Source organism: Maniola jurtina, chromosome 10 (assembly GCF_905333055.1).
Source record: "Maniola jurtina chromosome 10, ilManJurt1.1, whole genome shotgun sequence".
Classification (NCBI taxonomy): domain Eukaryota; kingdom Metazoa; phylum Arthropoda; class Insecta; order Lepidoptera; family Nymphalidae; genus Maniola; species Maniola jurtina.
In genome coordinates, this window is record NC_060038.1 from 11,876,552 (window position 1) to 11,902,545 (window position 25,994).

Below are 25,994 nucleotides of genomic sequence, written 5' to 3' on the forward strand. Positions count from 1 at the left end.
GTCTTATATCACAAGTACAGGAATAAATCTGAAAACCACGAATTTGTGGTTACATTATTTAAAAAAAAAATTAAAATGTGTTTTAATTTTCAAAATAAGATAACTATACCAAGTGGGGTATCATACGAGTATGTAGGGCTGTACATCCTAAAACAGATTTTTTATTTATTTTTATGTATAATAGTTTTTGATTTATCGTGCAAAATGTTGGAAAAACTACCCGAGTACGGAACCCTCAGTGCGCGAAACTGACTCGCACTTGGCCGGTTTTTTATAATTTGTTGTTTATAGCGGCGTTAAAAATACACATTCCGCAAAAATTTCAACTCTCAACCTATTTCGGTTCACGAGATGTATCTCGTGAACGACAGACGAACGGACGGACAGCAGTCTTAGTAATAGGGTCCCGTTGGTGCCCTTCGGATGCGGAACCCTGGAAATCAAGTAACGGACGAGCAATACAACTAAAAAGAAGGTGCTCTGGCTGAAGAAGAATGTCATTTTTGCTCAAAAACTTAAAGGTGGATTGAAAAAACATGAGCGAAAATCCCTACTCCATCAAATTCTCTTTGGATAAACAAAGACCGCACATTGCTCTGTGTAGGGGATGTTTCAAGACTATTTTTTTGAACATTTTCTGACATCAACGTCCCCATAAATAAACTGCTAGACCTAAAATTTTTTTTCATAACAAAGACCTTCATAAGAAAGGATTTTTAGAAATTCCACCACAGGGAGGATGGGGCGAGTGGGCTAGTTATGTATAAATCTTTTAATCCACACATTACAAGGTCACAAATTAATTGGATCTGTCCTCTCCGAGAGATGACATTCCTCGAAAAGGTAGTCGTGTGTACATTGGTCTTTAACAATAATTTAAATATTGTTAATTTTAATGTAACTTTATTTTATTTGTGGTGGAAAAATATTTACATGGAATCATGAGTAGGATCCGTAATAGTAGGTAATAGTAGTTTCCGGAATCCCAACTTTTAATCGAATTGAACTGCGAAACTAATTTGTTAGTTTATAACTAGTATGTAATCAAACAGAGTGTCTCTTTAGTTGGTAACTATGTTTCTACTTTCTACAGTTGATTACATTTGTAACCACCTAAAACTCAATTCTGTGTTCTATGTTTACCTAATCTATGTGTTGGTAGAGTTCTACATACTCAAATATAGTTGAGGTCTGAGGAGGTCATGTTATAAGTAATTTATTTCACATAATAATTATCTTTGATTAGTTAGTAATTGGTGAGGAATTGAGGACAGATTCCAAAACTGAAATTGATCGATACGAACGTTATAACCACTCTATACAAGCGAACTGATTTAATTACCTATTACTACTACCGGAACACCGGCCGTCCGTACATAATTTGGGTGTGTAGGTAACAGTACTTCTCGCTTGCGTTACAAGATGAGAACCCAGTGACGCCAGCGCAGCAAAGCCAGTAGCGATACCATTACTTCTTTACGTAGTTAGTATTCTGTGGCGCGAACCTACCTATACCGAAATATATACCTTAGGGCGCGATTACACCTGTAAGTTTTACTCACGTAAATAGCTTACGTAATTGACAAAACTATGATAAATGTATTCAATAAGTGTTTACATAAGTAAATTTGTCATAAGTTGTTACAAAAACTTGTAAAACTTTTTAAAGTTGTTAAAATTTACAGGTGTAATCGCGGCCTTATGCATATCCACGTAAGTTGACACTAATGTGCCAGGTTACATGCGCGGACTATATAAATCGGGTTTATATAGCATTGCGGTATTGGTATGGTATTGATAGAGATAAACAAACAACGTACCTTAAAGCAAACTGAACATAGTCCATCAGTGGAGGGGTTTCCGTAGAATCCGCATCCTGAACGGCACAGAGCCTCCATGGGGTTCGATTCTCTCTCCATAGTTCCACGGTTATATAACACTTTTAAACAACAACAAAAAGTTCACGTATGATTGCACTATCAGTATATATTGCACTTGTTTGTGGAGTTCACAGTGATGTACGGACGCACTTGTCAATATGTTTCACAGGGTATCCCGGACCGCAGAGTTGCGATCGGCGGCTCTCTGTAAGCCGGCGAATTGAGCTGCTACTTCTTTCTGTGTCAGGATCGCAATGGGCCCTGTAACAAACGAGAACTTATGTTACTTTTCATTTCAAAAAGAAAACTCGGAGAAGAATGGAAGATCGGAGAAAAAAAGAAGAAAGTGTAAGTTTAAGAATGAAGAAACTCGGAAAAGGCGTTGATAATGTCATCATCATGATTTACCCATCGCCGGTGGCCACGTCCAGAATGAGAAGGGTTGTAAACTTATTGAACAATTCCAAAATGTAAAAAGGATTGTTTAAGAAAGCTTGGGAATTAGTTAGTGCTAAAGCTTTGATAGTTCTAATAAGTTAAGTGATTTTGTGAAGTGGTGATAAACTGATAATAAAAAGAATTGCGTGGCTGAATTTGGTGTGGGCTCTTATCAGACCTGGGCGCGTTTGGAACCCTATAAGTTTCGTAATAATTAATTAAGAAACTTATGACTAATGCCATATTAGTTAGGGATAAGTTTCGTAATTATTACCACTAAGTATATTATCATCTTACTAATCTAACAATTCTGACCATGTTTAATAAATGATTTAAGTTTGGGTATTACATGAAAATATCAGATCAACAGCCAATCGGCAAGATTGAGATTGTCATGTTTGGTCTGGCGATTTCGGTCGGAGGCGAACAAATCAATAGGTTCAGTAAAAACTGTCAGTGCCCTTACAAATTAGCTCGTTTCCATCTTAGACTGCATCATCGCTTACCACCAGGCGAGATCGGGGTCAAGGGTATACTTGTAGTAAAATATAAAAAATATAACATTGATTGCATCACCAGTGTGAATGGCTTGAATTTTATATGACACAAACCAACAAACAAACACACTTTCGTATTTTTATTATGGGTAGTAACTAGTAACTTTTAAAACGGCTAGTCATCGTTAAATAATCCTTATATTTCTTGGCGAGATGTACCTATACGAAGCAAATCATATGCGAATGGTCCCGAACTATCAAAACCAAAACACGTGCACTTCGAACGTGGCTAGGTGCGGATGTGACGTAATAACGCCAAGTCATTTGCAATTTTCACGCGGAGTTTACGCAAACCACAGACGCAAATATAATTTAATATTATTTAAAAAATAATTAATTATATTCCTTTGCCTCTTCCGTCTTATGCTAGGTAACTTACCTCGCAACTCTGGCTTTAAAATATTGATACAGATTACATATTCAACTATTCTAATTAAGCTATAATTAAATTCCTTAGAGGATTTGAATACTTTTCGCCGTCATTTAGAATTTAGATCATTTCAGAAAGTAGGTTTATTTGTATTACATTTACTGCCTTACTCAATCAACCTGTTTGCGTCCACGCCTGGACATAGGCCTTCCCAGGAGCGCCCTACCACGCCTTATTAATAAACGTTGAATGAAAAGTGAATAGTTACACACTGATTTGGCTCTTTCTGTCAGAATATGACATTAAATTGTATAACTATACAACCACGATGCAAAGTTTATTAGTAACGTGACATTGAGGAAGTGCATTGTGCTCGTGTGGCACAAATAAAAGCCATAAACCAAAAATATGAACAGAAAGTAACGAGACAAGTCGATAGCGGAAGAAGAAGAATCTTTATCAGAAAGGGATCAAGTATGGAGCAAGTCTTCAGTCGAGTGGGTAAGCCCACAAGGGCCGAATCAATGGAGTCCAAGGCTAGGTCAAACGCGAATGATCGTATGTATAGATGGATGTATGAATGTTTGTTACCCTTTCACGCAAAAACTACTGGACGGATTTGGCTGAAATTTGGAATGGAGATAGACTATACCCTGGATTAACACATAGGCTACTTTTATCCCGTAAAATAAAAGAGATCCCATCCCACAAGATTTTGAAAAACCTAAATCTACGCGAATAAAATAATCATGTTGTATTTTATCAACGACGCAAAAGCATTTATTGCAACCTCTTCAGATTATTATCAGCAAAACAGGTAAGTGTGACGCATTCGAACGTCGCAGGCGCGGGCAGGCATTATAGAAAGTGGTATCTAAGAGCAAACCACGATTCAGCGGAGGCAAAACATAATATGCATAACGGCAGGTTTGCATAACAAGAGAGAGCTACCAGCTAAGGCAAAAGTGGAACGCGATCGCGGCCCGCGCCCTCGCCAAGGTCCCGCCTGCGCCCAGCCGCCGACTGTGATAAAACTTCGCTCAACTAACCAACCATAAACTTGTCCTAGGTACCCAGTTGCTAGGCATTACTTCACTCTAACCACTCCTTTTGACCTACCAACATCCTATAACGAAACAAAAGGAGCATTTTCAAAAAATATATTCGATCAAGAAAGGAACAGATCTCACACTATCAATATTGCTGTGACAGATCGAGAATGATCACTTTTCGAGAGTGTGATCGAAAACGATCTTCTCATACAATAAAAGAAAAGTTTTAACTCAGTCACTGACTGAGATCAACGCCCAGTCCAAACCCTTAGACCTAGAAAGCTGAAAGATAGCACAGAGTTCGCTTCATAATGAATGGAACAAGACCAGATTTTCCAAAATTCCCACGTGAGTGAAGCAGCGAGCGGTCACTAGTCTTTCAAATATCGTATACTCAAGTAATCACCACAAAAATATCAAAAAAATAAAATAAAACGATTAAACCTTTCTCTTTTTTAAACCTGACAAACAAACTATAAACATCTAATTGACTTCTAAACTCCTACTTCCTACATTGACTCTTATCAATGCACATAATTTACGGATAGAACCAACGACAAAACAAGTGTCAAACAGCCCATCCGCTCGGAGCCGCTTTCTACGATATTTCTTGTTCATAAACAACGTCCACTCACATGATTTAAAATGGAACGAGTAATATCTAAATTCGTTTTAGAAAAATTCTATTTGGGAGCAAGATCACGCAGCGTGCACCAATTAGCGTGATATTAATGAAAGTGATGTGATGGTGAGTATAGAGAGCGACTAGCGACTAGCGAGGTTATTACACTATACTAGTAGGTTCTGTTAGAGCGGCCATACACGAGCAGCTTGAGCAGTTGATCGCTGAACAACGTACAAGGAACTGTTTGAGCAGACTCGTTTAAGTACTGCTGTTGGGGCTGCCGAGGGACTGTAGTGCAAGTGGGATGTTCACAGACGCCAGGACTTATGGCTTTCATGCCATTTATCCGTAAAAAGAATGCCTCGCTCCTACAATGCCTTCGTAGCAGTCACAACGGCATTCTGGAAGGCAATAAGGGATGGGAAAGACTGCCCAATAACGGAACATTGGGTAGCTGTGGCCACCGGGCGACTAGAGTTGCCACGGTAGGCTCCTTTTTTTATTTACTTTGTACTAACATAATTATAAGGAATTATTGTTAATAACACACTAACTTTGTATAATATGGACTTCTTTGTATATGGTCTGAAATAAAATATTATTTATTTATTTGGTGAGTATGAGCGACTCTAGTGAGGTAATTACACTACACCACGTTTAGTTAGAGCGGTCATACACGGGTATCTTGAGCAGATGATTGCCAAAAACGTACAAGAGATCGCTTGAGCATCCGTTAACTAATCAATAGACGAGTATAAATAATAATACGAGTAAAATCAAATTATTTCAACAACTTATTCCAAAATAATAATATGATATTTATATATTATTATGTACACTTTTTGAAAGTCAACTTAGGTAGGAGGTAGGTACAAGGGTTCCAAACGCGCCCTGGTCTGAGAAGAAGCCCGCAACAAACTCAGCCGCGTATTATATTACATGACAAAGGAAGAAAGATAGTAGTTTGCCATGCAGTCTAAGCTATATGACTCATGAGTCATGACACGAGGCATACCATGACTGTGCATTAACTGCCCGTGTATGGCCGCTCTTATAGAATTTTCTACTCGACATATTAGTTTACACACTCGATTTTATTTATCGTTAACTAGCTGAACCGCCCCGATTTCGCGTGGATGGAAAAGAAAACCTACGTGCAAAATATCAAGTTTCTAGACCCAACGGTTTTACCTGTGGCTGTGGTAGATGTGTGATAGTGTCAATTAGTCATTTTATTTTTTAATGCTACATATATGTAGATGTTAAGTCGATATCACGTATAGATATTCCCGAAGGCAGTAATGTCTTCCGCTTACTCTCAATCTGTGAATTATGACTTCACTCGTTAATGCCAATTTAAGAATTACTAAACTAACACGTTTTCTTGAATGACGAGAGAAAGTCGTTAATTTTGAGCTCTCGGCAATAAAATGAAATCTTACTGTCTAGATTACTAGGATTTAATAAGCGCATAAGCGTTAAATAGAAAAGTATAATAGCCAGAGTACAGTGCGGTCTCATCAGTTGAGAGAGTCATCGACCGGACTCAGTGTATCTCGTGGGGTACGCAACAACTCACACCGTGAAGTCAGTTAGTCCCGCTGTGCTCTCAGGTCAGCGCTATCAGTTATGTTGCGGAATCTTGTACGGTCTGAGTGGCAGTCCGAGATACGTACCACTATCTTAGAATAGGGCTAATGCGGAGGTATTTTTAAACTGAACTACTTTTATCCATATTCTTAGTTGTTTATTATGAAACGTGAAATATACATAGATAGAAACTCTCATACGATATTTTATCAGTCTGAGGTCACGAATAGCACCATACAGAACGTGCCGTCTATAAAAAACTTACCATGACGCAATGCTGACGTAGCCTAAAACGACCACTACATACACTTTTACTACTTAAAACTTTCAGGGTTCTTGTTAATATACGGCCCATATATTACCAAGAATCCGTAACCGATTTGCTAACCTAATCATCATTAATCGCTGCTCAGGAATCCAAACATTATGATTCACTCAAATTGAATAAGTGACAGGAGGCAAAGTGAGTCACAAAATGTAGATATGTATATTGAAAAACGTTAGGGGTCCATCTCCATTAGAACACACTCAATACAAGTTTCCCTCCGCCACTGGAACATCCTCAGATATAATAATTGCAAAGATTTGTGTTGCCGGTGTGTTTTGCTTGCTTTTATTGTTCTTTTTTTTTGTTTTGGCGGATTTGCGAACTAAGTTTTAGGTCCCTTGTGTATTCCATCCGCCAGGAACGCCTGCTTCCATCCAACATAGATTGATAATAATGACGGGTTGCATGGTAGGCCCGCAGAATGCAACATCGCACATGTGTGAACCGTGACAAGACCCTTCGAGTACACGTGTAGAAGTCGTCCGAGTCGCAGTACGAAGTCCACACATCAAGTGACGCGACTAGCGCATTCCGACGACCTCTTGGATTGTCTACGCAACATTTTAAAAATAAATGGCGTGAAAGTGCGGCTACCACACGTTTATTATTGTTTACAAAATGTTTAGCAACGCAACAGCTATGTATCTCTCATTTTGCGCATCACCCGCACGTTACAAAGAAATATGTAGTAGGTAAGTACAGTCAGTATAAAGCTAGGTGGTTTGCACCCGCCATCCAGTACAAACGACTATGGACGAGTGCAAACCTAGCTTTGTTGCTGACTGTATATTGTATAATGAGGATAAATAAATGCACAGTATCTGCGCATGCTATATTCAGTAAAGATCATGAATATGGCTGTGTTAAAAATTAGTCTAGCATAAAGCCTTCTCTAGCCACTCGACTTTCATACTTTCATTCGTGATTGTTATGAGTTGTGCCGCGAAATGAATTGCGTTATATCAAATTATTTTCGGAAACGCAAGTGGAAACAATTATCGTGTTCTTTAAACATTATCAAACTGTACAAATAAAGGTATTCACGTCAGCAATTCAATGCTATAGCCATACTAATGCTAATTTGATACAGTACCGTTGTTTTTATTACTCAACGATTTAACAAGAAATAATCCTTTGAAACCGGATGGACGGACCGTGTACGAAATGTAGGAAGCTGTTCTCAGAAATAGAGAAAAATTGTAAATGATGAATTGAACAATCAACTCAGAAGATATTATGACTCATGATGAGATGCTGGGGCGGATTTTATCAATGTCAAATGGTAACTTCACGCATTGTAACGTCCACATCTCTTTGAAAATAACGGTAGCGTTAGAACTTAAGAGTGGCAACATTTTCTTGCATTGGAAATAATGGATTACTTATACTGGTAAAGCGGTTCAGAAACACTATTTTATCAAGTGGTAAAACATAAGAGCTCTTATTGCGTCAACTGTTATCTAAACCAGGCGAGACATCTTATAAATTAATAATATCGGGCGCCAAATCATTGAAATGTTTATACCAAAGCAGAGTGAACTTGAGTGAGGGAACGATCGGTTTGATCCTGAATCGACGATCTGTCAAATATTAGGGTATGGGTGATGTGAAATCAAAGAAAAATAGCCGTTTTATAACCTACAGCGTCAATGTAGATAACATTTGACGCCTGCCAGTGACGTCGAAGCATCGATATTTATATAAGCTCGTGTAGCTCCTAAGCTCCCTAATTGTCGCAAACTGTGACCAAGGTCTAAAACATGTATAATCTACAATATATAGTTCATGCATTATTGCCAATTTCTGATTACACCAATAACAAGTTGTGGCAGAAGTTTAACTTGTATACCTAGTGCGTAAATTTTGAGAAAGGAAAAATGAAAAACTCTTTATTTTTTTTCATCTTTGCTCATGTGTCAACTGGTGTCATGTCAAAAGTATGTACGGTAGCTCGATTCCGTAAAACCTGCATCAATCATTATTACAATCTCAATTGTTGTTATTGGCTAAAATGCTATTCTTGTTGCAACAATGCATTGTAGCCAACAGTGAGCGAGCGTCAACCAATCAGAGGTGATTGCGATCGTGACATTGTAGCTGTCATTCTACCGCAATCGAGCAACCGTTTATCGTATTAAGTCGTACTTTTAACATGACTGAAACAACTAGAGCAAATATGGCGGAGTCCTTTTTTAAAAAAGCATCATACTTAAAATACTTGAAAAAATAAAATTGTTGGCTCTTTTCTACTTGCTAACACAAGATAGATACAAAATAATAGGTATGTAAGTTTGAAACAATGACAACTTTGACATCTGACATCTCTTACTTGTCAAAAACTAGTATGACATCTTGTTTGTTATTGTAAACTAAGGCTAAGGGTAACCATTATGGTGGTATGTCAACTTTTTCCTACAATTCAGGCCAAGGTTGGCTAAGCTATCATTAGTATCAGCGGTACCAGCATGATTATGGTAAGCGAAGAAACGCTTCGCTACGTTCGGCGTGGGCTTTACCATTTATCTGTTGCACCAATCGCACCTTTATCTTTTACTATAGGTATATCGATAACGTAGTTTATTTATGGTGAGCGTCGAGCGACAATGGTGTATTCACACTATTAGCACAATTCACGACAGTTGAGGAAAATGTAACAAAACATCGAGGCTTCCGCGTCAATTGTTACCTACATTTGACGCAAGGTAAGCTATGAAACAACTAATGTTTCCTTGATTTCACGTCACCCATAGCCTAATATTTGACATATAGTCGATTCAGGATCAAACCGAGAGTTCCCTCAGTCAAGTTCACTCTGGTAAAATTGAGATTCGCATCCCAACTAAAATACCTATGTAGAACTAGAAGTACCTAATATATTCAACTGCCAGTCATTATATTCTATTGCACGAAGGTTACGAGTTACTTAGCCAAATGAATATTGCAGACCATGTACCGAGTGCAGCGAACATTACATATTATGTCAATGTGACTAGTGAGCAAATGGATCCTCTACGCAAGACGTGTCTTACTAAACTAGAAGTTCGTAACCAAACGGTGATCAAGAACATCAGTAGGAACGAAATTAATTTTATCTGAGAGTTAAGAATACCAGAAACTAGATAAGCAGAAGAATACAAGAAAGGAGAGAAGAAGGAGAGAAAGAGAATACAAGAGAGGGGAAGATTTTTTTAAAATCAAAAGGAGACATGTTCATAAAGTAGAGTGGAGCTGAATCTTTTTGATAACAACTTAAATTCAGCTTCATTTACTTTGGCATACGGTGTATAAATAAAACAAAACACAGAGGAGATTCGAACTCGCGGGCATCAGCTAATCACTTACCCATAATATCATAAACGTGAAAGTGTGTTTGTTTATTGGTTTAATGCTTTATTGGTTTGTCGGTTTGTCTTTCAATCACGTCGCAACGAAGCAATGAATCGCACGTGATTTTTTGTATAGGTATATGTAAAAGACCTGGAGAGTGACATAGGCTTTTTATCCCGGAAGATCAAAGAGTTCCCACGGGATTTTCGAAAACCTAAATCCACACGGACGAAGTCGCGGGTATCAGTTAGTAATAAATAATTACGAAAGCATGTTGTTTTTAAGTCTGATGTTTTAAGTAGGCCTGATTAACTATTAGTTAATATCATGTTAGATTTAATTTAATAAAATGGGTGCGAAATAAACGTGTCAAGGCAAACCCGATTAGCGATAACAACAATCAATCCGCTCTCATAGTTAAACTACATGTGTAGTTTAACTATCGGCATTTATCTCTGTTTATCTGAACCTCTGGCTCTGATAATGCACGATATACCGATGCCACGCACCGTCCAAATACGAGTACGTATTATAATGGTTCGCTGTATGCAACCGAGACGCAGACGAGATTTATGTTATATGTACTTATTATTTGTCTACTCAACGACGAAGAGGTGATAGCCTGCTGCCTGGTTCAGACGTCGGATTCCTATTCGGGGTTCAGAATTCGATCCCGGACACGCACCTTTAATTTTTCGGAGTCATGTGCGTTTTAAGATGGTTTTAAGCCATAACGGCGAAGAAAAACATAGTGAGGAAACCTGCATGCCTGAGAGTTCGCCGTAATATTCTCAAAGGTGGTGAAGTCTGCCAATCGGCAGTCGGCACTTGGCCAGTGTGGTAGCCTATTGTCAAATACTTCTGTAAGGAGACCCGTGCACTGGTTACCTTGGTTGAAGATGATGACGGTATCGTGGGTAGATTTTTTTATAATGCCTAATAGTGTACGTAACTTAACGTAATATAACAGAGTCACTCAGCAGGCGATGCAATGGAAATAGTTATGCGAATTATGAGTTTCTCTTTGTGATCAAATCAGAAATGAGGAGGTCCGTAGGAGAACAGACATAGTTCGAGTTGCGATAATGAGTGTAGTACCTAATGGAATGTCTTAATCAAAATATTAAACGGGCCAGCAAAAATAAAACGGACCTCCAAGATTACATTTTTGCATAATTATTATTGATAGTTACGATTAAGTAAGAGTTCACCGAAGTCTAATTGACTAATTAATTTTAAGCTCTTGGCAAATCGCAAAAAAAACGTGATATGATTGCGAAGATTAGGTACATCATTATCAGAGCATGAATCATTTTGTAATGATTTGGATAAAGACAAAGGTATTTAGCTAAATATAAAAATTGTGATAAAACGAAATATGCAAAATGCAAATATAACCAGAAGTTTTAATTATATACTTTGAAGTCTAAGAAAGGGAAGGCCCTAACTAAAGATTGAGGCAATCAAGTAAATCGGAGTTATGTGCGTTTTAGTAAAATTAATATCACTTGCTTTAATGGTGAGACATCGTGAGGAAACCTAAAAGCCTGAGATTTCTCCATATAGTGTTAGTGTCAAAGATGTGTGAAGTCAGCCAATCGGCATTGGGCCACCATGGTAGCTTGCCCTTCTCATTCTGAGAGTATACTCATGCTCAACAGTGGGCCGACAATGGGTTGATCGTGATGATGATAATGATGAGGCGATAAAGTTAACCTACAGAGGAAAATTATCTACCTCGGAAAAGATCTCGTTACATGGGATTACTATCTACTAAACCCGCTCGCTTATTCATGTTGAGAAGCTTTAGAACGCCCTCCTCCCTTACGAAATGCTTGAATTCAGCTTTTCTCGTTGGATGCAAGAGGAGATCTCTTTTGCTGAATTAGACAAGTTGACCTTTGATGAAAGTGTCGTCATCTACTAGTCGATTGCGAAGAAGAATAATTCATTGCTATAATCTTAACAGTTGTTATCGAGTGAATTTATAGTATTCTTGCTGTAACAATGCATTTCGCATTTCAACCACAGCTGGCTCGGCCAGTCAGAAGTAGTTGCGATCGTCACGCTGTCAAACTACGAAGGTAGCCCTCCCGGGTTCGCAAAGATAAGAACTAAACAAATGTAGGACAACTATGTGAGCTATGGTTTAAGTAAAATGTAGATCCAGTCGAAGTTCCTATTGCCTACTAAAAAAGCGGGACAATGATTTAATTGAGTACACCAAATTGGAATAGATTATTTCTAATAACACAACATATTAAGTAAATCTTCTAGACCTAAAATTTATAAAATTAATGATGCTTCACAAGGTCTAACTTCCTATTGAATCGTAAGATGAGGCTTTTGATACTATGGAGCAGTAATATCAAGTCGGAATCAGTATTTTTTTAGGGTACCATACCTCAAAAGGAAAAACGGAACCCTAATGGGATCACTTTGTTGTCTGCCTGTCTGTCGTGTCTGTCAAGAAAACCCATAGGGTACTTCCCGTTGACGTAGAATCATGAAATTTGGCAGGTATATAGGTCTTATAGCACGAGTAATGGAAAAATCCGAAGTCCGTGAATTTGTGGTTCCATCACCAAAAAACCAATCAACCAATTTTCAAAGTAAGATAACTATACCGAGTAAGGTATCACATGAAAGGAAATTACCTGTACATTCTAAAACAGATTTTTATTTATTTTTATTATGCATAATAGTTTATCGTGCAAAATGTCGAAAAAATACCCAAGGCATAATGGAACCCTCGGTGCGCGAGTCTGACTCGCATTTGGCCGGGTTTTTATAATAAAATAGCGAGCAAACGAGCAGGCGGGTCACCTGATGTAAAGCGATTACCGCCGCCCATGAACATTTGCAGCACGAGAGGTATCGCCGATGCGTTGCCGGCCTTTCAGGAATTTGTTCGATTTGATAAAACCTGAGATACGAATAGTATTCTAGGAATCGGCTATATTACCTTGTTCAATTCCTAAAAATAGGGCAAAGAGGAAAACCTTTACGATTCTATGTTGTGGTTTGTATCAAGTTGGAATTAGTTTCTTCTAGTAAAACAGGACGTGTTAAACCCCAAGATGAGTGTTCTAGGAGTCGACCTATCTGCTAGTATAACTGGGATGTAATGTAGGTATCTGTAAGTGTGTGTGTGTGTATGTGTTTCACTCGCGAGTATACGTCAGTGTGCGCGCCCCGCTGACCCACTTGCAGTGCTCGCTACGCAATTCGAGCTCGACCCGCTTTGCTTTGCGCTAACACTGAAGTCCTCTGTAATTTGCTAACTAACTATTTCGAAGACGGTGCGTAATCTGATTAAGGGAAGGAATGTTTAGACTTTTCCGAATGCGTCTTGTTATCTGACGTGCAATTTTGTCTATGACGCCTTTAACACGATCATATGACCTTCATAGACTTATATTACTTATGCAATGCTGGATCATAGCATAAGTTCAAGTACAAGAAACTAAAGTTAATGGTCAACAAGATTATCAAAGATTTCGAAAATTATTTGCTTTGCATGCGCCTTGCAGCTGAAGTAATAGGTCCCTGCAAAGGCGACTTTGGTTGTTTGAAGCTAGGTTTTTGTCTGATCAGTGGTCAGTTTAGACTTTAGACCTGGTATTTTCTCTAACTAAAGCATAAATCCATACTAATATTATAAATGCGAAAGTGTGTCTGTCTGTCTGTCTGCTACGTTTCACGGCCCAACCGCTGAACCGATTTGAATGAAATTTGGTACAGACATGGGATACATCCCGGGGAAGGACATAGGCTACTTTTTATCCCGGAAAATCAAAGAGTTCCCACGGGATTTTAAAAACCGAAATCCACGCGGGCGAAGCCGCGGTTATCCTCTAGTATGTAATAAAATGTTGCAACCAACGTCTAAATAAAGATTAATCGGACTACGTTACGTAATTCAACAATTTCAAAAGTATCATCAACGATCAGAATGCTACCTCTAATACGTTACCTTAATCTTAAAAATAAAAAAGGGTTTTCAAGTTTTTGTTGTGATCAACCAACACAAAAACAAACCACACACCGATGCAGAAAAAACAAACACTGACTGCCTGCGAAGCCCCCCTGCAAAGACATGTGTTGTAACTTGCAAGTCAAACGGTTTTAAAATACTCTATAACTAGCATCTGCCTTCCACTTTGCCCGCATGATAATATCACCTGTTTGCTTATCATTAGATCAAGAACGCACATTCTAACGTTTTCTTAGTTTCTTTGTCCATAGAGATCGAAAATAGGCGACTACTACGTCATATCAATCGAATGGTAGTAGTCATAATTTGTATTTGTATGGTTTGTTTCGTGTGTTAAAATCGGCAGAGCGGAATGGATGATTCGCTAACTCAGTGTCTTATAATGAAGTCACTGAGGTTGGTTGTTTAGAATAGAATAGAATAGATTTTTATTCAAATAAACTTTTACAAGTGCTTTTGAATCGTCAAATAATTTACCATACCATTTTTCTCTGTGTGATATCAAATTATTTTTTCGTAGAAAACAATCAATGGATTAAAAAATTAGCTCGGTGACTATCATTCAGTGTTAGAAACAGAGATAGCGAATCAACCCGCAGAACTGTTTATTTGTAACAGTTCTATTTATGTTTTTTTTCTGTATTGTATAGGATTATGATAATAATTTTATATCAATGTAAAAATGTGATTCTTCGATAAGTGGCGTATACGAAGAATCACGTCGATTTCCCGTATATTTTGTTTATGATAAAGTACGCGGAGATCCGTTAACACAAACCTACAGAACAAAGAAACTGCAAGCATCAATATGATACTACAACGGATCATTGTAAATACAGATAATGTATTGAGATTTCGTATAAGAAGAATTATGTCGATTCTTTGTAAACAGACAAAATAAACTTGTTCATAAAATGAAATAAGCACAAGGAAACACTGACACAATATACCTAACTACAAGCATCAGTATCGTATATTGTAGTTTTTACAACGGATCTTTGTAAAGAAATTAGATTTAGGGACGAAATCAGACAGTTTATTGTCATCGATTTCATTTTCAATGTCGCTTTATTAAGTGAGGTAGGTACCACAAATATGGAGCGTCTAAATATTTTGATTCATCTTGGGTATAACGCTGACTTTGTTCTAATAGTTGTTCACCGTTGATTCACTTTAGATTAAGTGTGATTTGCGCCCTTATGGAGTTGCAACTGCAACTGAAGATACAGTGATTGTACAATGTAACTGTATGGTCTGATACTGGTAAATATATGTACGTTTATTGTTCCTTCGGGTGTCATAAAGCGGGAAGAAGGGCGGCGCACGGTGCATGCCTTGTGCTGCACTATACCTACTAGATTTTGTATTTTTTGCGAGTTTTAACAAAGTACACAAACTAAGCTAATCGTTCGCGGTCTTCAAAATTACTTCTTTCATTTCTACCACGCTATCTTACGTATTAGTTTAATTAATTATTATTAGAGATTATTATAAGTTTGAGAAGTAGATTTCATTACTTTTGTTTACCTTTTGCCCAAAGTATTTTTTCTTTTTTACGGGCATCTTTCAGATCACAATTTAACTACAGAACCTGAGACAGACCATTATAAAACGGGACATCTCTGGTCTTCAATTGTGTATCGCCTCCCTTTACTGAACTTTAAGATTAACCTCTACCTATACCACGCATAGTTCCTCGCAAGAGTTAAATTTAGGTCATACCAGCCTCATGACTTATCGTTCTCTCAATTGATCAAATTTAAAGCGACCGAGACAAAATACAGGTCTGACCACTCGAGCAACGGTAACAATAACGGTAAGTGGAAAAAATCGAGCAGACCAGAGAAATCCCTCAGTAACGTCGAGACTCGACACATTCGTGTTAAAGGATGCAGTAATATTTCCCACTGAGGATACTACTTCCGTATCCCATTCTAGAATTGAAAATCAAAATGAAAACCAAAATTTATTTGTTTCATGTAGGACAACTAGTGTCTCGTATGTTACGTCTGTGACTAATTAATATGTGTGGTCACAGCTTATAAGCCCAAAAAACAGAAGGCCATTGAATAAACTACACGGAAAGACGTCTGAAGGTTTAATTTTTTTTTTAAAGGAACAAAAAATTACAAAGGAAACGTAGGTATAATTGATTTTCAAAAAGCATTTTAAAATAATATTACTGAAAGTTTAAAACTCAAGAAATATAAATTACTTTAAACGTGAAATTGATTAGCCAATAGCAATAAACAATCTAAGATTTCATATAAATCCTCGGTAATTACCAACCTCAGATAGGTATTTACGTAGCAGCAAATCGAGAATTGCTTGGTAATTAAACATTCAAGGAGAAACCAAGATTGAACGAAAATTTGCGAACTTTACAAACAAAAACAAAATACACAAATACACGGAAACTCCACAACGTGAAACGAGGTCAATAAAATTATTTCTTGGCATGAATTCTATAAAAAAAGAATAATACTACTGAGGTACGAAAACGTCGCAAATTAGCACTCGCGCATTTAACAACATGCCTATATGCCCATGTCTATGTCTTTCAAAGCGGAAACGTTACACACCTAAAATAGACAAGCCAGGGTCTCGTTCGAACCTTCCGTGTGGCGTCGCAACGTGGAAGTGAATCCGTACGAGCACGGCCCAGCGCTGGGCAGCAACAGGTTCGCGCAATCTAACAAAGCACATTAGCAGGGCGGAAAGGACAATGACATAGCAGGCGAAGGAACACTGCGTCACAAACATGCACAATGACGCTCCGACAATGGAGCACGCTCGCCAAGATGGCCGCCGCAGCGTCAGCTGATTGCGCGCACACGCACGCAGCTGTGACTGAATCTGCCGTTTCATATATCGCTCTCTCTTTCAGCGGCGCTGATTAAGACGCGGTGCTCATTGTTCGAGACACGGACATGGTTAATGATCACTTTAGACCGTACCAACCTAAGTTGATACTAGATTTCATTATCGTAAACATATTCCATAACTATTTTATTGCCTCTAGAGTCTAGACTCGTACACATCGAAATACAAAATCCTTAATGATACTGATTATTATTAGTCATTACTCATTATAATACAGGTATACTAAAACAAAATCTAGAAGGTAGTTCAAAACACGATTCGAAAAACGAGTAAACTACATAATATCCGTAAACTATGCAAAATAAAATAATTTATCCATTAATCCAGTCATAAAAACATGGTCCAATGTTCATCTGAATGAATAAAATGGCCTGTTGTTCAGTTGTGTCCTAGACTGTACTTTTAGAATTATTGTTTTAAATGCATAACTGTCTCTTGAAGAAGATGGATTTCTTACTAATAGATATTTCCGAAAGCAATCTGGGTTTACTTAAATTATTATCCACTATCATTGACGTAGTCAATGACGCAGACTTGTATTTTTTTTTTTTTTTTTTTTTTTTTTTTTTTTTTTTTTTTTTTTTTTTTATTCAGTCCACAAAACCGACTACAATTGGTAAGAAAAAATACAAGAAGATAAATGGACAAAGAAACATGCGCGCAATTGCGTCTTCTCGATGTGGACTCGGCATGCACTATTAAAGTATGTAAAGTATGTAGGTACAAAACTACAGCGCAACACAAAATAAACTTAACAAACAAGGAACAAAAACTTAAACCAGAACAGCTACTAACAAAATAGGAAAAACCTTATACAAACTACTTTCTAACAATTACTTATCTGTGTACTTAACTTACTTTTTATTCTTGGTATATTATCACAGAAGATATCTATAACATCTCTGTAATTATTTGCAAGAGACTGCATTCTATATAGCGGACTATGATGCCCAAGCTTGGTTTTGGTTTGAGGCAAACAGAACGTCTTGCGATTGTGTAAGCGGCTACAGTCACGGGGCACAACGAACTTCAAGCGTTCAAGTAACTCAGGCGCATCAATGAGACCCTTTATTAATTTTGCCAGAAAAATGACATCCGTAATCTTTCTACGGTCTCTAAGGGATTTCATTTTATAGTAAGAGAGACGAGATTCGTATGAAAACAATTTGTCACATTTGAAGTCATTGTAAGTTAGATGGTATAGAAACCTTTTTTGAATTCGTTCTATTCTATCAGAATGAACTTGATACCCTGGACTCCATACAGTGCTACAATATTCAAGGATGCTACGGACAACACTGTTGAAGACCAGTATAGATAAACTGGGGTCCTTGAATATTTTCATTTGTCTGAATACTAGTCCGGATATTTTTGAAGCTTTAGATGTTATTTGCTCGATATGTGGACGAAAACTTAAAGCCGAGTCTACAATAACACCAAGGTCTCTCATACTATAAACTTCCTTAAGACTAACCTTGTTTATTTTATAGACACAGTCTACCGGATTTTTTTTTCTGGTAAATTTAATGTGGAAACACTTTTCAATATTTAAGGACATACCATTTGTAGTGCACCAAGAGTGAACAGCATCAATATCGTTTTGTAGGGTTGTCACATCAGCTTGGCTGTTAATGGTTTTGTAAATTTTTATATCGTCTGCAAACATTTTAAATTTAGACTTTAACTTGAGTGCCAAATCATTTATAAAAATTAAAAAGAACGTGGGACCTAGATGAGATCCTTGAGGGACTCCCGATGATATTTTTATCTCATAAGACTTAAAACCATTAACAGCAACAAGTTGTGACCGATTTCTTAAGTAAGATTCACACCAACGTAACAATGAGCCATGAATTCCCAAAGACTCAATTTTCAATAACAAAATGTTATGATTCACCATATCAAATGCTTTTCGAAAATCGGTGTAAATTGCATGTACCTCACCAGTAGCATCTACAGTCTCAGCGATGTCTGATATATAACTAACTAAGTTAGAAGTGGTTGATTTGCGAGGACGAAACCCATGTTGGTTAGGATCAAGATATGGGGCTATGTGATAATAAATTATTTTCTGAACTAAGCTTTCTAAGACTTTTCCACAGATTGATAAAATAGATATAGGTCGGTAGTTTTTTATATCTTTTGAGTTGCCAGACTTATGCACTGGTGTAATATATGCAATTTTCCATTTGGTAGGAAATGTACCCGTTTGCAAAGAATAGTTATATATGAGGGTAAGTGGCTTAGCTAGTTTGTGAGCGCATTTTTTAAGAAATATTGGGGCAAGAAGATCTGGACCGGGACCTTTAAGTGAATCCAAGTTTAAAAGATGTTTTAAAACTTCTTCTTCAGTTAGTATACAAGAACCCAATGGAACATTGGGAATGATATTGCTTGGGAGTGACGAATTTCCTACTCGACAGTTACTGGTCTCTATGTAGACCGATGAAAAATGTTTAGCAAAGGCGTCACATATATTCTTTCCACCTTTAGCTACAAAATTATCCAGAATCATTTCATTCGGAATACAATTGGTACCATTTTTACGCTGTTGTTTAAAATATTTCCAAAAGTAGGTAGGATCATCACGAATACATTCAACAACTCGTTTTTTAAAATTGTCATAACAACCTTTTATCAAGATGGCACAACGTTCGCGCAATAATTCGTATGCAAATTTGTCCATTGGGTTATTGTACTTTTTGCTTTTATGGTGGATTTTTGCCTTTTCCTTAAGTGCTCGTAATAATGGACCTGAGAACCATATAGGATAGTGACTATCTCGCGGTTTCCGCATGGGTGTATATCTATAAATAATGGGCATTAGTGTCTGGTAAAATATATCTAATTTTGCATCGACCGAATAAGAATTTTGAAATAGAGACAACCAATCTATTTGATCCAGTTCATTACAGACATTATCATAGTCACATAGGAAGAAATTGAGAAATGGTGTACGAGAAGGTTTCATGTAGCGGTTACAATTTAATGTTAAAATAATTTGTAGTGGTGGATGATGGTTGTCTATTGTGACCAAAGCATTATCTTCTTTTTTTACTTGTATCCAATCAGTATTATTTGTAAGAACTAAGTCTAAAATACGGGCGTTTATGTTTTCAATAAGATTGCATTGTTTCAAGTTATTGAAAGCAATGTGCTCCAAAAAGAGACTATCTATATTACTACCTATTTGACCAGACATTAAGCCGTTACTATTCGAATCGGTTGCCCAAGAAATGTTAGGTAAATTGAAGTCACCAATGATAAGAGTTGGTGAATCTTGACCTATTTTGTTGTTACAAATATCAGTCACACTTTTAAAAAAGCATTCCAAGTAATCTTCCTTGACAGGCGGAGGAACATAGACACCACAAACATATATAAAAATATTATGACTGACTTTAATCGCTATCCATAAATCTTCACATACAGATTCCCATTCGTACTTCCTGACGGACTCAAATTTTTTACTAACGGCAATTGCTACCCCACCACCTTCTTTTTTATGGCAAGATAGTGGACACGAAGAGCGATCTCGCCTGTGTAAGATATAACGACTATCTAGGATTTCATTATCAAAAATCGTGTTGTTCAACCAAGTCTCGGTCAAAATTATTAAATCGTAGTCCTGATATAGAGCCGCTGTATAGATATCTTCTGTTTTGGTCCTTAGACCTCGTACATTTTGGTAAAAAATATTTAGCGTGAATTTTATACAATAAAAATGTTAATGCATGCATACAGAATTGATTTACTAATGTAAGCCGTTTAGAGTTTCAGTATTTTTTATCCACAGTGCTGCAGCTCCATTGTTTTTACGAACAAATATACGACCATTTCTTATCCATACAAATTCGTATTTCTTCTCTCTCGCAGCTAGTCTAGTGGCAGCATGTAATTTTTTATTCTTCGGGGATAAATGTTCCATGATGTATATAGGTGTGGTCTGACCAGCGAAACCTAAATGAGACGTATTCAGCTTGTTCTGTGGATTTTTCTTATTAAAACGTTTAACGGCCGCAAGTAAATCGTCTCGTACTCTTGGGCTGGACAATTTCACTACAATGCTTCGCGGTCGTTGTGATTGTGTGTCCATCTTAGCAACTCTGTGAAAGTTCAGTATGCTGCCATCTGTTAGGTCGCAAGAGACAACTGATGCCATCTGCTGGACAATGGTGAGGATATTCTCATTTTTGGTTTCCGGGATGCACTGAAGCTCAACGTTACAATCTCTAGCTTGCTGCTCAAGGTGATCAATTTTGCTATTCAAGTCAATCATTTGCGATCGCAAATTTTGGTTTTCCGTATTTAAATTCGACAGGGACTTTTTGGATTCTTCATTTAACCCAATCTGGTCATCATAAGCATTAGACAAGAATTGCACAGACTTTGTGAGCTCATCCACTTCCTCCTTTAGTGTACAAAATTTGCCTCCAAGGTCCCTTACTTCTTTTTGGACTTCGGTAAGCTTGGCATCGAACTTATTAAGGCTTACTTGTTGGTTTTCGAAGTGTTCCTTCATTTCTCGACGCAAATTTCTTATCTCGTTTATAATAACATCTTGATTTGGACTACTTGTCGTGCCCAATAGTGGCGGCAAGACGGTTGCATTATCGGGCGATTGCTGCTTGCGATTTTTGCCTTGAATTGGTGTATTGCTGTTATCCTGTTTAGGCTTGCTAACGGTGCAAGAAGGACAGACCCATGTCGCTCGAATTGATGGGTTGACGTCGTCATAGTTTACGCATTCACTGTGGTACAGCAGAGCGCAACTCCCGACAGAGCACTTCAATCTTTTTTGCGTAACTAGGACATTGTTATTACAAGCTGCACATAAGCCGGGCATTTTCGGTTAAAATAACAAAACTATAAAAGCCAAAAGTTCAAAATATTTTTCTTATTTAAAAATATATCAGATAAATCATAAAAAGTGATTAAAAAAAGAAAAAAAAAAAAAATTTTTAGATGAGTGAGGTTTGAACCAGGAATGTACGGGCTTTATAGATATTCAGTCTGCTACATTGTACACTGCGCCATTGTAGTTACAATAGTCACTGGTAAAAATATGTTTCGGAATCGTGAACTTTGTTTACGTCAGAGAATATGTATATCTAAGAAGGTAGTTTGAGTGTTGACACTTCACTTAGATTATACACTGTGCACTGGTTAAGAATTGATTCACTGTTTATAGCACTTTACTGCATTCCACATTGCTAATATAATGATTGTCCAGTTTGCTTTCGTGTCCAATAACGTAATAAACACTAACTGGTAGCTGAATTGTGCTTAATTTATTTTAAAAACTTAAATTTGCAACGGAGATGCTACACTGAAGTTATGTACCCGCGGCATGTATGCGCGCAATGTATTTAATTTGTTATTTGTAGGTTGTCAGTAAATTAAAAAAACTTGTTTCAAGTTATTCACCGTCTATCACAGAATTACGACTCAACTTCACACCAAGCCAAATACATAAAATAATACCGTTAAAAGATAAATTAATAGATAAGATAGCAGAATCATGTCTAATAAACGTCTTTAGTATGAGTTCCGTATCACAGGAAATCATCACTTAAGTACTGCGATGTTGCGTAGATATTTACGACGAGAGCACAAGGTTAAGTGTCACGATGATGTATTAAATGAGATAAAATTAATTGGAATTCTTAGAAAACTATCGAAGAACCCTATAAAAGGCAACCGATGTTTGTTTAGAAACGTGACAATTGCAAATTGCACTAAAGTTCTAAACAAGCAAGGACATTGACCTTCTGGCATCAAGGTCGGGGCGGCGGCCTTCAAACAGCCTCGTCTAGCTGGCGGGCGCAGACTCCATCCGACACTTCGCGACAGACAAACGAACACATGCAGGCAGAACCACAAACCATTACCTTCGAATGTGAACACAATCCCATGGCCACGTCGGTGATACGCTCGCGAGCGCTTCACGATCACAAAAACTTAAAAGTAACACGTTTCACTGGAAGAACGGCGCAATAATTTGCACTATTATCGGAGTAGATAAGATGCATTACCCGCACCTGATATTAAAACGATATTGAACCACTAGAGGCGAGTTATCGGCCTCGTGAACGAGCTCCGACGCGCGCGGCGCAATTACACCAACTGAGAGAGCTAGCCAAGCAACAGCGCGGTCACGACTCACGCTGCCCACCGCCAAGCCGCTAGCCAGCCATTTATTCGCGTCACTCTGCTCACACGCGCACGCACTCACCGCTACGAACCAGCCTGCCTGCCACTGATAAACACATGCCCGATACACGGCGCATAGCACCACCACACTCCCGAGCTAACAGCACGCTCAAGAGGACACAAGAAAGGAGATCAATTCAAATGAACTTCATTAAAATATTTACAATTAACTGATGACTCATGAGCAAATGACTGCGCGTGACTCATGCCTTTCCCGAAACGATGTTAGGAAACTATGGCTTATCACGCTTCTAAATAATTTACCAACATACTGGAATACTAATATTTCCTCAATCAAGCATGCTCTAATGAGGAAAAAGATATGCAATTTTCAAATTATCCAAGGGAAGGAAGTTCAAAATGTTGGCATATACTTTGTACAAGTCATAAATCTTAACTGAGAACTTAGGATAGCCACAAGCACAAAAAGAAAGTTTCAAATACACAACAACAATGAATCATGTGCACTTTTCTATGATTTAACAGGTGCAGACAAAGGTATAGCAGACGAGGATGAGATTGGTGCGGGAGCGATGGACGCAGACAAAGCAGCGGCGGCGCGAGTCGTCGATCTCCCCCAAATTAGTCCTGGGCAAGGGCGCTGACCTCGACAGTTACACGCCTGCCGCAGACGATCGCGTCGCTACTTGAGCCGAACAAACCCTCAATACGACTTGCACGCATAATCACCAACCCTTCGGTGCGCACGCTTTGTTTACATTCGGGGAAATGTAAACAAAATATGATCATGAGCATTCAGAACTCTTTATAGTAATTATTTGTTTCACAGTCAAATTAGACCTGGGCAAGGGCGCTGACCTAGACAATTACACGCCTGCCACAGTACAATCGCACTACAAGAGCCGAATAAACCCTGAATACGAAATACACGCATAATCACCAACTCTTCGGCGCGCACGCTTTGTTTATATTCTGGGAAATGTAAACAAAATATGATCATGAGCAATCAGAACTGTTAATTTCCACAAAGACGTAGAATTACAGGTCATTGGAATCGCAACACGTGATCCCGAAGTCTGGACTTCACAAAGATGGTTCGCGCTGCCAAAAATGTTTAGGACATTAACAAATTCTAACGTTTACGAACTTCGTAGTTTGGATATTGTAATTGTTCAGACAAATCTACTGTAGGAATGACGAAATCGAATAATGGATTTTAGATATTATGTTACTTTACTCTCGTGGTTATTAAAGGAGTGTACAAATTGGCTGGTAGAGTATTCACGAACGCCCATGGAAAGAACAAAAAAAAAATGCTTCTAAATACAGATAAACGATGAAAAAGCAACAATTAAAATAAGGATTTATACAAATATTGGAAACCCAAACGCATTCAAGAGTAGGAGTATGTAATGCTTCTTGTAATATTATAGCCTAGCAAATATAGGTTTAGAATAATAAACTAACACATAATAAGTAATCAGGCACCGAAGAAGATTGCAAAAGACAAAGGAATGTAGCGTCATGATGTTATAGAAATCTTTGAAACAGAATCTACTATCGGTGTAATATTCTTTGAACAACGTTTGCTTCCAAGGTGCTGAGTTAGTTATCTTCAAGCAACGTTTGCTAAGCGCACACTACATGTCGCAATTCGTTGTAAATTCAAAGTCAATACTGAACATAGGTCATATAATTAATTAGCTTCATTTAATGAAGGCAATTAGTCTGCGTTGTAATGTAAACTTAGTAGTTATCATAGTAGCCGAACAGAGGCATTCCGAACCAGTGGTAGATGCTCTTAACGATTCAAAAGTACTTATAAAAGTCTAATTGAATAATAATATTTTGAATTTGAATTTGAGTAGTAGTCATATAACTACTGAAAATTGGTCACATTCTATGAAATAAAAACCGGCCAAGTGCGAGTCAGACTCACGCACCGAGGGTTCCGTACCTACTCAGGTATTTTTTCCGACATTTCGCACGACAAATCAAAAACTTTATGCACAAAAATAAAAATCGTTTTAGAATGTACTGGTAAAGCCCTTTTATATGATACCCTACTTGGTATAGTTATCTTACTTTAAAAATTGAAACACATTTTATTTATTTTTTCTATGATGTTACCATAAAACGGTTTTCGGATTTATTCCTTTACTTGTGCTATAAGGTCTACCTACCTGCCAAGTTTCATGATTCTAGGTCAACGGGACAGACAGACAGATAGACAGACAGACAGACAGAAAGACAACAAAGTGATCCTATAAGGGTTTCGTTTTTCCTTTTAAGGTACAGAACCCAAAAAAAGCGGTCAAGTGTGAATCAGACTCGCACATGAAGGTTTCTGTACCATTGTGATCGTACAAGAAATAAGTAACATTTTTTAACTCTAATAAAACATAGTAGATGCACAAGAATATATCCTATATATCAATGGTGTTAATGGTTAAGAGATCGGCCTACTATTCAGAGGGTCGGTGCATGCCTGAGAGTTTTCCATAATGTTCGCAAATGTGTGTGATATCTGCCAATCCGCACTTGGCCAGCATGCGTCTTCACTATCCTTCTCATTCTGAAAGTAGACCCGTACTCAGTAGTGAGCCGGCGATGGGTTGAAGATCGAAACTAGTCAGATATACACTTCATACTACATATTACACACTATGAAACCAGTCTATCAACAACTATTGTGAATATAAAAAAATTACAAACCTGATGTTGGAAAAGCGAATTTCGTACTAGGCAAACGTCTTTCCAAGTGCGAAGGCCC

At 37.7% G+C, this 25,994-nt stretch overlaps 2 protein-coding genes across 3 annotated transcripts in view; both read right to left on the bottom strand.

Moving 5' to 3' along the window:
* LOC123868873 (zinc finger A20 and AN1 domain-containing stress-associated protein 2) overlaps positions 1-23,313 on the bottom strand; it is a 39,544-nt gene extending 16,231 nt beyond the window's left edge. Inside the window, exons 1-2 of one of the 2 annotated variants that reach the window (XM_045911533.1) lie at positions 22,939-23,313; positions 1,821-2,141 (exon numbers count right to left, since the gene is read on the bottom strand). In XM_045911533.1, coding sequence (XP_045767489.1) covers positions 1,821-1,919 — 99 coding nt within the window. In that variant the 5' untranslated portion in view covers positions 1,920-2,141; positions 22,939-23,313. The remainder of the gene's footprint in view (positions 1-1,820; positions 2,142-22,938) is intronic. The other variant, XM_045911532.1, reaches the window with a different exon arrangement.
* LOC123869103 (spindle pole body component 110-like) lies at positions 20,802-21,893 on the bottom strand. Its single transcript, XM_045911841.1, has one exon. The coding sequence runs from the start codon at positions 21,891-21,893 to the stop codon at positions 20,802-20,804; it is 1,092 nt and encodes a 363-aa protein (XP_045767797.1).
* Positions 23,314-25,994: the final 2,681 nt, after the last annotated feature.

Coding starts and splice junctions, on each gene's coding strand:
- LOC123869103 (XM_045911841.1), bottom strand. CDS start 21,893: ATGCCCGGCTTATGTGCAGCTTGTAATAACAATGTCCTAGTTACGCAA.